Genomic DNA, 12,858 nt, shown 5'->3' with positions numbered 1-12,858 from the left:
GTGACTTGCCCTGCAGGAGTCTGTGGTGCCCTGAGGGATAAGAAAGAGACCAGTGGGAGTAATATTTGTACAACATCAAGAAAAACAAGTCAAGAGTTGGGAAGTGAACTTTAGACAATTCTCCAATGGGAAATCATGGTTAGACCCAGAACCCATGTGTGTTTGTTGAAGGGAGACCACGTCTCTTGATAAAGGCTCTTGCAATGCTACAAGCTAATATTGCCCCCAAAGGGAGCTATAGCTATTTGACATGGTAAATGCATACAATGAAGAAAGCAGAAATTCTAGCAAAATTTTATCTTCCAGAAGTGACTATTGTTCGTCTTAGATGGTTATCTTTCCAGAGACTTCTAGCAGAGCTAGTAGAAAGACAAGTAGGCATATAGATAAGAGCAGTTTTATAGAAATGGGAAAATTTTATATTCTCCACTTTTACTAAAATAATTTTCTGTGAAATTAGCTGAAGTAAAGAAACGAGAAACCAAAGGAATGTCTGAAGTTTAGAAAAATGTTTCTTTACCATATAAAAGATGATGTCTTAGAACATTAAGAAATAGATTAAAAATGCATTGAGATTAGAGTCACTTAAATTTCATAATTCATTTTTTACTCTTTTATTATGAAAAGAAAAACTAACTTGCTTACACTTCCTTTCACCCACCTCTACCACTCTTATGTCCGTTATACTATTGTTACTATGTTGTTGAAGTTTGTAGCATTTATACTCTGTTCCATAACCATAATCCTCACAGTTATATAGTTTTAAAATTTTAAATCAATTATATGCTCACCACAAGAGCTTTTAGCATAACTTTTCCTATCTGTGTCGTTTATTTTGATTCATCTGTTGATTGCTGAGATTGCAGTTATTAAGAGTCATTTTTCCCAAGAAGGGCGTTTAGTTGTTGTATTTGCTGTGTTTCTGCTTGCTTGAGAATCACTATATGTTCCCTCATTTTTGAAGGATAGTTTGGCTGGATGTAAAATTCCCTGGTCAACCTTTTTTTCCCTGAAGCTTTGAACACATCTTTCCACTGCTTTTTGGCACTAAGGGCTGCTCTTAACACAGCTTCTTTAGTCATCTCTTGATTGCCTAAATTTCATCCTCATGAATTTTTTTTCCCCAAGGGTGGATTAGGGTTTATAGTCCTTGAGTATTTCTGTGTTTGAGTTTAGTTATAGTATTCTCGAGCTATTCTTTTCCTCAATTCCAAGTCAGTTTTTCTTGGTATACATTGTGATTTTTTGACATATGCATTCAGCTCTGAATTCATTTCAGGAAAATTTTCTGATAACATATCTGTCGATGCATGAATTTTCTTTTTCAGCTTTCTTTCTATGTTATATTTTCTTTATCACTTCCATGGGCCTTTCCTCTGACTATCCCAAGTCTTTTGACTATATCAGTGACTCCATTTTTAGCTATGTTTTTCAACTTATTTCTAATTTAGGATTAATTCTGTGATGGAGTTATTTGGTCCTTAATTAATTCTGTTGTTTTGTCTTGTCCTTAAGTTCTATCAATTGTACTCATGTTCTTGTTAAGTTCTCTTATTACTCTTTTTTTTTTTTCATTCTCCCCCCCCACCACACACACAGCACATGGAGTTCCCAGGCCAGGGATCAGATCCAAGCTACAGTTGAGACCTAAGCCACATCTGCTGCAATGATGGATCCTTAACCCACTGTGCTGGGCCAGGAATTGAACCTGCATCCCAGTGCTCCCAAGATGCTGCCAATCCCATTGCACCACACGGGGAACTCCTGTTTCTGATTTTTAAGATGCATTTTTCTCCTCTCCAGAATTGTGGGGCTCCCTTCCTCTCTTTCTTCCTTCTAACCCCATTCTTCCTTTTTTGCTGAGTTCTTTTTTAATCTGATGTCATATTTGTATATGACACTTTCTTCCTTCATCTTGTTTGGGCTTAAATTGGGTGGCTCCACCCAAATCTGCTATTTGTTCTGGTATAATATGCATGAATTCTCTTTGACTCCTTTTCTGCCTTTATTTTTAGCCTGTCTATCTTCCTCAAAGTTTCACTTTGAGGGCATGGGTATTCTCTTGCATTTACTTTTTATAGCTTGAGGTTATTATAAAGATGGAGGAGGAGAGCTTAACAGGGAGCTCTGAGCAACTTTTTGTTAGAGGAACTGATACCTGCTTGGTCTCTTAACATTTTATTAATGTCCTGTACCACGGTTTGCTCTCTGTATTGGAAGTTTTATTCTTTTTTAATGGGAGCTTTGAAGCCTATGCTTCTATTAGAAAGAATCAGCCCCGATTTTTTAGTTTCACAGTGTTATTCATTTCTTTCTAGCAGCCATTTCTATGCCATACAATTACGCTCCTCATGTCTCACCCAGGTAGAACAGGGAAAAGGAAGCGATTGATCATTAGTCTACTTCTCTCTAAAACTAAGGTTTTAGAGAATACGTCTCAGTATTATATCCACTCAGCAGTTCTTCTTACAGGGGTGCAGGACTGAATAATGTGTCTTGCCAAACCATATCGGAATCTTCTTTCTTTCCTTGACTACTGCCTTTTGAAATTCATGATGGAGATGTTATTCCTCTCTCCTTGTTTGGTTACTGCCATCCAATGTTCTCTTGTGGGTTTTTTTGTTGTTTGTTTTTTTTTCTTTTTAGGGCCACACCTGTGGCATGTGGAAGCCCCAAGACTAGGGGTCGAATTGGAGCTGCAACTTCCGGCCTATGTCACAGCCATGGCCACACCAGATCTGAGCTGCATCTGTGACCTACACCACAGCTCTTGGCATTGCCTGATCTTTAACCCATGGAGCAAGTCCAGCAAATCCTCATCCTCATGGATAGTAGTTGGGTTCTTAACCTCCTGAGCCACAGCAGGAACTCCTCTTGTTTTCTTTTTAACATTTGTTTTGTTCTTTTATTTTATTTTATTTATTTTATTTTATTTTTATTTTTAAATTTTTTTTGTCTTTTTTGCTATTTCTTGGGCTGCCCCTGCGGCATATGGAGGTTCCCAGGCTAGGGGTCTAATCGGAGCTGTAGCCACCAGCCTACGCCAGAGCCACAGCAACGAGGGATCCGAGCCGCGTCTGCAACCTACACCACTGCTCACGGCAACGCCGGATCGTTAACCCACTGAGCAAGGGCAGGGACCGAACCCGCAACCTCATGGTTCCTAGTCGGATTCATCAACCACTGCGCCACGACGGGAACTCCTGTTTTGTTCTTTTAAATTTTTCAGCTTTCCTTGCTACCTTTACCCAAAAGTTCCAGTGCCAGGTGTTCAGACAGTATGAGGAAGAGTTTCCAAGGATGGGACACTGTTATTTCCTTACTGCTAAAACCACTCCAGCAGCAGCTGAATGACTGACAGTCAGGGTGTATTGGGAAGATTCCTGGACTGAGATGAACTAGGTAGCCTCTAAATCTCTCCAAATTCTTTGACTTTTGTGTTACTGTTCCTTGAAGCGAGAGCAGTTATCATCGAATTGTAGGACAGCTCTACTGCTAGGGCTCCCACCCGGAGACCCCTCCCCTTCTTCCTTTTCCAGCCAGAGGATTGGGGTGAGGGGGCTCGTTTCCTATTTCTGGCAGCTCTAACTCATTCTTATACCAAGGTTTGCAGAATGTAGATTTTGTCATCTGGTTACATTTGAGGTTATTTCCGTTAGAATTTTATATCATGGTTTCTCCTTTTTAATGTGTTGGGTACATTCTGTTACATCTATAATTTATTCTTCTGGTTTTTGGAATTGTATTATTGGAATGTATTGATTTTTTGTGTATTGCATACTGAGAAGTAAGGACTTATTCCATCCCTGTTGTCTTTTTAAAATAAGATTACTCAAAGGTGTTTGGGCCATATTTGCTTGCACTAATTTTGCTGTCTAACAATTATCAGAACTTAAAATATGTATTCTAAGACCCCTAGAGACCTGATTATCTAGCACTCCCATCGTGTTCTCTCTCGGGGCCTGGAATGTGCTCCTGACCTTGGGCACTTGTGCAGAGTCTCCGTTGGAGGGAAGACACCGTCATGAGACTGCAGAAGGATTCATTCTGGGATGGAGGGCTGTGCTTTCAGGGACTTCAGAGCTTCATAGCCAGAGTGTGTTGGCGGGTAGCATAGTGGGTGGAGCAGGGCTCTCATTCATCTCCTGTTTGACCAGTGAAAAGGACAGTCTCATGTGAGTTAACCTAGTAGTTTCTAGGCAATAAACCATTTTCTCACCCAAACCCCTGCCACGAAGATGTCAGGTTCAACATCACAAAGGCCTAGCAAATACGTGCCTGTGAGGCTTCATCACTTCCCTTGCCTCTGGAAGACATGCCCCTTTGCTTTAATACCCATAGAGTGGTCATTAAAGTGTAGTTACGTGGTGGACCACTCAGTACTTTCAGATTAGGGAACTTAAAGCCTTCCCCCCTGTATTACAGGGAGCTCTTTACCTGGCCTTAATTAAAAATTCCTTGGTGATGATGTACCCTCTTTCCCCTGTAGCATATATTATGGGTTCTGGACCACCTTGACTTAGAGACCTCGTAACCACTCAACACTCGTCCTTGCGGATGCTGTCTCCTTTTTCATCCTCCCCGCTTTGCATGATGTGCCACCTGCCTGGTCTCCGTGAACTCCATTACACATTATTGTTGATCAGCTGAAAGTGTCTAGTAGCTCAAGGTAAAGAGGTGTGCTGCTTCATGTTTACCTTTGAGATGCCCCCACATGTGAAGGACCAGACTGGACAATCTAAAAAAACTCTTTGCTAACATTTATCTACATAGAGGGAGCTAAGGAACTTGAATTTTAACACAGATTCCCCCTCGATGATGGCCTTTGTGGATATGAACATCAACAGCAAGATGTTTCCTAAACATTAGGGGTTTTTCCCTGGAATCTACCATTAATCTACCATTAATCTATCACCGCTGCCCAAAATTGCTGACAGTGAGGGAAGCTAGGCAAAGACTAAAAAGGGCTCATCAACATCTATGTTGGCCACGCTGTGCTGAACTGAGCAGCGAGCCTGAGCTATTTCATTTTAAAGGCTCTGGCAACCTTGAGATTTGTTCATTAACTAGCATCACTGAAGAACAGGCCCTGACAAAATAGCTAACTAATTTAATAGTTTAATTTTTGAACATTTATCTTTAGGTTTCAAATTCCATTGTCTCTCTTTTTTTTGCTCCCCCCACCCCTGCTTTTCAGGGCCGCACTTGTGGCGTGTGGAAGTTCCCAGGATAGAGGTCAAATGGGAGCTCCAGCTGCTGGCCTACGCCACAGCCAGAGCAATGCAGGATCCAAGCAGCGTCGGCAACCCACACCACAGCTCATGGCAATGCTGGATCCTTAACCCACTGAGAGAGGCCAGGGATTGAACCCGCATCCGCATCCTCATGGATACTAATTGGGTTCCTGACACACTAAGCCACAACGGCAACTCCCTGTGCCTGTTTGTTTTTTTGCTTTATTATTATTTTTTTTAATGAATAAACTGAAATTTGAACATGAGCAGGGTCACCAGTCAGTCTATCAGAACTCTTCAAATAACTCAGAGAATTCTTACGGAAGGGTGTTGTTCCTGGAGCCCAGAATGAGGCGGCACCATTACTAGTGATCACAGAGTGAGCCTTGGTCTTGTGCTTTTCTTTGGGGGAAAACAATAATTCTTCTACCTTAATCATAGGTCACTTGGTTATTTTAACTTAGATATTGTATTTTTCTTTCTATCTATTTTAAATCACCCCCATTCTCCCAGTTTTCTTAACCCTTTGGAGAATCAGATCTCAGTAGCACTTTTCACCTCCTCCTGTTTCCTTTCCGCTGTTACATATTTAAACGTGTTTTACTAAAATTTGCAATTGTAGTATTATAATTTTTGATAGTGTAACACTAAGTAGAAATAAGAATATTCTAAAAATATATGAATGCAATAATTCATATACTCAGCTGTCTGAAAACGATGTAGTAATATCAATAAAATTTTAAATTCTCTTTTTTGTTGTGATTAACGTTGTATTTGTGTGAATCCCAGAGTAAATCATGTACATTTAGTTTAAATAATCAAAGAGATTATTTGCTACCTGGTATAGTATGTAAGGAGAGTGTATTACATATATATGTATATATAAAATTCTCTGCATATTGCCAACAAAGACCCCTATGTTTTAAACAAAAGTAAATTCACTAGAATGCCTCTTTGTTCTCAGATGCAAAATAAATTTTCCGTATTACTTTATATACTATTTAATTCCGATAACTATATATATTCAAGTCAGTATACTTTTCTTTTTTCTAAGTAGTATAATAAATTTATGAGTTGTCAGAAATGTTGATTTTCCAACTCTTTAAGAAAAATTACAGTAAGAAAACATGTTGAAGCCTCCATTAAAAAAGCAATTTTAATCTGTGTTTTGATTCTTGATTTGCAGTTAGAGGATGAGAATTTTAAATTTCAAAAGAAAAGAACTTGTGAAATGTAGGGCAGCATGCATGCCTGGAGAAATGCATGCTATAGCTTTAAGATAAGGTAGTCTGGTGATTCATTGCACGAAACAGGATCGATTTGGAGCAGGCTCCTACTGTTAGCTTTTTTGAAGATGGATTCTCACGCTGAAAATAACACAACATATTCTAGATAACAGCAGTTTTTCCCCCTGAAATCCACCAAAACTGAAGAAAAATCCAAGTGACTGTTCTTAGCAGCTGTGTGGCCTGGAGTTCACTGGGGAAGCTGGCTTCCTGCAGTCCCCTATTCATCACCTGCTTCAAAGACAGCCTGGCTGGCTATAGTTTGCAGGCCAGGTAGGGTGCCATTGTGCACGGTCTGGGAGGATTAGTATCAAAGCTGCGGCAACCAGGCCCTTGGTCTCGGGCTGCCATTCAGTCTAGCAGGGAGAGGCTAAGACTGGCCAAGGTCACAGTCTCCAGTGTGGAGTGGACTGGGAAAGGATCCTGAGAATAGAATGCTTTTTATGAAATCATGGCGCAAGCTTGCAGCACAGCAGGTGCCCTTCTGGAACACATAACATCTGTTTATGTTGGTATACCGTAGCTGACAACGAGATAATAGAGCTTTGAAATTTATCATTTTATTTTTAAAAAAAGACAACTGTATATACAATAATCCAGATGCGTACTTAGCTTCGATCTTTTATTTGAAAACCATAAAGAAAACTGACTGATTTAATTGCTGCTTTTTACGTGTATATATTTAAGCAAAAAGCGAGGCGTACTGATTATTAACCATTTATAACCATTGCTGATCAGTAATACCCGAATTCTTGGGCAGGGAATACCTAGCATTCAACATAATTTTTTTCAATGTTCAGGCATTTGTGTCAACAGATTGCAGAAGGATTTACTGAATATGCCCAACTGTTTTGAATATTAGGAGGTTTGGATAAAATCCACCCCCCCAAATGAGTGTATTTTAAGGGTGAGGTAATAATGACGCAAAAATAAAATTTTCAACTTGGATAAATTAGAGAAAAATTAAGCTGTCCATGAGTTGTCATGACGACAAGGATGTTCTGTTGATGAACTGTCCTCCTCATTGTCCAATCAGATAGTAGAGCTGAAGCTGGAGCATGAACAGGAGAAGACGCACCTATTACAGCAGCATAACGCAGAGAAGGATAGCCTAGTCCGAGACCATGAACGGGAAATTGGAAACCTGGAGAAACAGCTTCGCGCTGCCAATATGGAGCACGAAAATCAAATCCAAGAGTTCAAGAAACGAGATTCACAGGTAATTATCAATAATATTTGATAAAACGGGCATCTATTTTTTAAAAGTCATCAGCGTTTCATGTTTTCTTATTATTCTTGTTGATGCACGCTGTTTGATCATTTGCAAAACTGACATATAGATGTGATATTTTTTTTTTTTGTTTTCTCCCACCCACCCCCACCCCTTTCTGGGGATGAATAAGGTTTTAACTACAGAAACCACAGGTAGCCAGATTAAAAATCCCATGGCGCGCTATAACTTGGCCCCTTTTTTATAATCTTGTCTCAGTTCCTTTCATGATGGATTTTTTAAGGTATCTGCCCCGCACCCCTCCCCTCAGCCTTAGCAAATCCCTAGGAAATATATCAGCTTCACTCCTCGCTTTTTGTTTTAATCTCTGTAGGTGATCAAGCAGCTGTTTTAATATTTGCTTTTCCTTCCTAGTGTTGCTTTTTTTCATTAGACTGTATTTGATTAGATTACTCAGATGATAATTGATAAAAATGACTCCAGAGAAGGGCTATTTCCCATCAGGTCTGTCGCTTTTTCCTACATGCACATACACATGCCTCCTAGCCTCCATCTCTGTAGTCCCTGTTGGAAGCCATTTGGCAGAATAACCCCCAGCTGTGGTAGCATTTGACTCTTCAAACTTATGGATGAAATGTGCACTGTCAGCATGGAAAATTATCTTTATAAATTTCAGATGAAAAAAAAATCTTATTGGGTGTGTTTCTTTGTGGTACAATACATTCTTTAGGGTATAATCAAAGGCCTTTAGTGTATCCTCTAGAGGAGGTTGCTGTGAAATTTTATTAAAGAAAAATTGAAGAGCAATTGATAACAATAAAAAGATAATTTTCCTTTCTAATAAAGCCATATAATATACTAGGTCTAAATACCTCTTTCCCATTGAACTCTAACCATATTATCCATACCTTACAGACACTTCCTAGTCATCCTTCCTCCCCAAATAATGTCATTTTTAAACAACGAAATAAACCTTCTATTTGTTACCACATGTGTTTGAACAACTTTATAATTATCTAAGCGTAAAAATACTGCTGATTAAATAAGATGTTAATGTCTTGAATGGAGGGCGGGAGGCGGTAAGGCAAAGAAATAGGAGTGATTGGTTATTTTTCATTTGACCTTGAGTTGTCTTTTACTTTTGGATAATGATGAAGGCAATAAATATACTTGGGGCAGGGTATTTGTCAGTAATATACATTTATAGAAAAATTATTTTAATTTGTTCTTGGGGGGGTTGTTAACTAAAGAGGTAGTCATTGTAGTAGCCATGGTACCAGAATAGTCAGGTGGTTCCTGTTAAATCAGCATGTTTCATTATTTTTGCCACAACCTCATCATTAGAGCCTTTATAAAAATGTATGCTGCTCTTTTGATTATTAATCACACAATCTGTTAAGAATATTTTCAAACTTATATTCTCCTTCAAAGGTGATGTTAAGCCTTACCATTGTCTTCTTTGAGAAGGTATTTGGGTTCTGAGTCAGTGTAGGGTTTGTTTGCGTGGTAGAATTGAATAATCGATACAGTAAAATACATTCATTTATACACCTTCTAACTATTTTGTTGGTGTTGTGGAAAGCCAACACAAATGGAGGCCAAATTTAGAGGAAATCCTTGTGGTTTTGCATATGTCGTAGCTGCCATATATAGGGTGCGGTTCATCCAATGTAACAAAAGGGAAATTTTAGAATGATTACATATAATTAAGCCACAGGGAGAGTATAATAAGGTTGTTAATTGACTTTCTTCTAATTGAAGTATTAAGATTGGGGGACCATATGACTTCTTCAAATGCTGTGGCATACGATTGTATTTCTCAGATTTTCTGTCTTTCTTGGAACAATTGGAATTGCTGTCACGGGATTGCTAGTAAGCAATGGAAACTTGGGCTAAATGCATTCTTGATCAAAATGAAAATGATTTTCTGTATAAGCTATCCTAAGTTGTTTTTAGAGCACATATTTTAAAAAAATTTTGTCTATAAGTTACACTTTTGAAAATCTTGTATATACCAAAATGCTAATAATTTGTATTTATTTTTGGCTATTTATTGGGGCTATTAATTCACAGTTTCCTCAGGTAAGTCCTAAGCTTTCCAGATATGTCTTTTCATGATTGTAGTCTGAATAATCTAATTTATAATACCTTTCAGGTTCTGAATTCCATTTACAAATTTCAAAAAAACAAAGTGGCATATTTTTTTTTAAATAGAATAGTCTTTTTAAAAATTACTGTTTTGTGGTTTGATGCCTAATATACGCAAGTGACTTCAATATTGCATTGTGTAATTTTCAGTTTTAGTTCCAGGGAGACATTTGATTTTCAGTTCATGTCTGGCTGCTCCCATTTAGCGATGGAGGCCATTTTGTAAAAGGACTAGTTGGAGTACTTAATCAAAAGGGGACAGTGAAATACCTATTTTGGATACTATGGCTTTGTTTGCTGCTTTTCTTCTGTCAGGTTCTTGAATTCAGGCAATATACTAAATATCTACTTTTGGCTTCTGTTGACTATGCAACATGTTGTATACCAATAAGAAAATTATTATTATAAAGTATAGCCACCTACCTTCAGGTGAATCATATCAACTAGGAACTCCCTTTTGGTGCATATGCTATATAATTATTATAGGTTTGTTATTATTAAGTAATTTCTCTTTTACAGAGAAGCGATAGGATACAGTAATACAACTAAGGACAATTAACCATTTCCCTTTTTTTATTTGGTGCATTTTGCTAATTATTCTATGCATATATTATATTTTTGTCATAATTGCTTGATTTTCAGTGGTGGGATATTTTACGTTGTGACACTGACAGTTGCTACAGTGCATATTCATTTTTACCACCCTCATATAAGATGTTCAGTCTGGTATGCACCCGAGGTTGTAATGTTAAAGAAAAGCCATCCGGATCAGTAGATTTCAGGACATAGAGAAATTCAGATATTTTTCATTTACCAGATCCTTCCTATTGAAGTTATTTCAGAGAATGATTTGATTGAGTCCACCATGTTTTTTTAATGTGAAGAAAATATATAGTTTTGTTATGATCCTCGTAGGAAAGCTGCTTCTACTATGGTACTTCTCCATGCAGTTCTTGTTTGGCTTTTGAATTGCAGTGTAATGAAAGAATTTCTGAAGTTTATCCCTTTGAATTAGAAGAAAAACAGAACATAGATTCCTTGATCCCTGGATTGTTCTTTTGGACCCTGAACCACTTAGCGTTTGCTTGATCTTTAATGTTTATTGCCGGAGGGAAGGGTGTGCATGAGTACTGTAGGGGCTGTTACAGAGAACCTTCGTGATGTGCTCCAGAAGTGGTGTCACCATTTGGGGATGGCCGTCTGTGTGGCGCTTTGAGATACAGACCAACTGAAGAGTTGGGGTAACCACAGCAGCCACCAGGAACCACTTAGGTATAATGCAGGTCAGATATAGCGTTCTTGGAGGAGGTTATCAGAGATATCTGAAAATATATTTAACTTAGAATTTGTATATAGTAAAATGGGCCTTGCCTAACACTGGCGTCTTGATACCTTTCTGGATTCCCTAAACTGAGACAGACTCCTGATTGTAATATGAACAGCTTTGCATAATAAATGGACAGATGATTTGGATTTTGCCATATTGATTCACAGTAAGAGACTGCATCTGTTGCTGATTCTTGAGTGTGGGATTTTTGGAACTCCTTGCTCTCTTCTAAGTAAAATATTTTTTTCAAAAAAAAAGGTATTTATGTAGGACAGTTTAAAAAATCATATCTCAATAATACTATTTTATTTTCCATGAATTTTGGAATCTGGGCACAAGATAAAATAAAATGTCCTTTTATAAACTGGGTATGAACATGTGTGCAGTGGATTAAGCACTGGCAATTATTCTTCAAAGATTACTCGAAGGGTGAATTTAACAATATGTATGATCTGAACACTGTTGTTGAACTTATACATGGTCTTTGGGCTTTGGGTGCCAGCACTTTTTCTATTGATTAAATTTGATTTTAATGTTATATTTTAAGTACTTTCAAAAGGATCTGAGGCAACATTTTATAATGAACACATATTTATACAGGTAAAATATAACTAAAATAATAATTAAGCAATAAATGATATTAACCATATCAGAAAATACATACTTTATTTTTTTTTTTATTTTCCCACTGTACAGCAAGGAGAAAATACATACTTTAAAGAAATGCTCTGGTTAAGTACAAGTTTTAGCTCTGAGATTGCCTAGAAGCCACAATGAAGAGTGAAACATGATGGATTGCTTAGTTCTAATTATCTAACAAATGGAATCATACCAGTTCTTTTTTTTTTTTTCCATCTCTCAATTCTGAGAGAAATTCATGAGATGGGATTTATTATAAAAGGCTCTAACTACCGAAACTGTTGATATTTTCTCTGTTGCCAAAACATTTGAAAATAAAGTCCAATGGCAAAACCTTAGATTAAATTCTTCCATAAAAAGTAATTAACAGGTTTTAATGTGCCCTATTTTCATTTTAATTTATTGATAATGCTATTATTCTCAACATCAAAAAAACATAGCTGCTTTGAGAGACTCAATTTTGTAGATATTATGAATCAATAGAAAGCGTATTTGAAGTCACAAACCTGACAATTTCTAGTACTATCACTATATGACTGTTGCAGAAACCCTTATAAACCATCTTTAGGGTATAAAAATCAGGAACTTGGCAGAGATTGGAAATTATTTAAAAGTTATTGCCCTAATGTTAATTTCCAAGTGTGTGACTCTTTTTCTTATAGCTGATTATCTTGTCCTCTGGATTTATGCTATGGAAAACTATAAGAAATAGTAAAATTGAATGGTAATTTGGTCCAGGAGCATGGGATATTTGTACCTGTACTAAAATGGTTCACATCCTACATCCATAACCAAAATAGTATTTCATCGTCAGTATTTATTCACTAATATCATTTGCTTTGTTTTGAGGCTGCGAATATTTTGATTTCTTTGGGTCAGACTGGACTGATCGCTTGGATAAACCAAATTATGTAAACTGTATCCCTCCCCCCAATGTAATGAGGCTGTTGCTGTTCGTGTAACCCTGCTTTTTTGTTCCCCTCTTCTCCGTAG

At 37.6% G+C, this 12,858-nt stretch overlaps 1 protein-coding gene across 18 annotated transcripts in view; it reads left to right on the top strand.

Moving 5' to 3' along the window:
* Positions 1-12,858, top strand: part of CEP112 (centrosomal protein 112) — a 417,919-nt gene that overhangs the window by 187,263 nt on the left and 217,798 nt on the right. For 17 of the 18 annotated variants that reach the window (XM_084983965.1, XM_084983960.1, XM_021066728.2 and 14 more), the window contains one exon: positions 7,557-7,739. In XM_084983965.1, the coding sequence (XP_084840091.1) occupies positions 7,557-7,739 (183 nt within the window). Of the gene's footprint in view, positions 1-4,489; positions 4,670-7,556; positions 7,740-12,858 lie in introns of all 18 variants that reach the window. The other variant, XR_014820925.1, reaches the window with a different exon arrangement.

The sequence above is a fragment of the Sus scrofa genome, chromosome 12 (assembly GCF_054392235.1).
Source record: "Sus scrofa isolate SSC_HxYL_T2T_F1_AM1 chromosome 12, Sscrofa_HxYL_maternal_Yorkshire_Landrace_v2.0, whole genome shotgun sequence".
Lineage (NCBI taxonomy): Eukaryota > Metazoa > Chordata > Mammalia > Artiodactyla > Suidae > Sus > Sus scrofa.
Note: the sequence above shows the minus strand (reverse complement) of the source record. Positions and strands in the feature narration are given on the sequence as shown.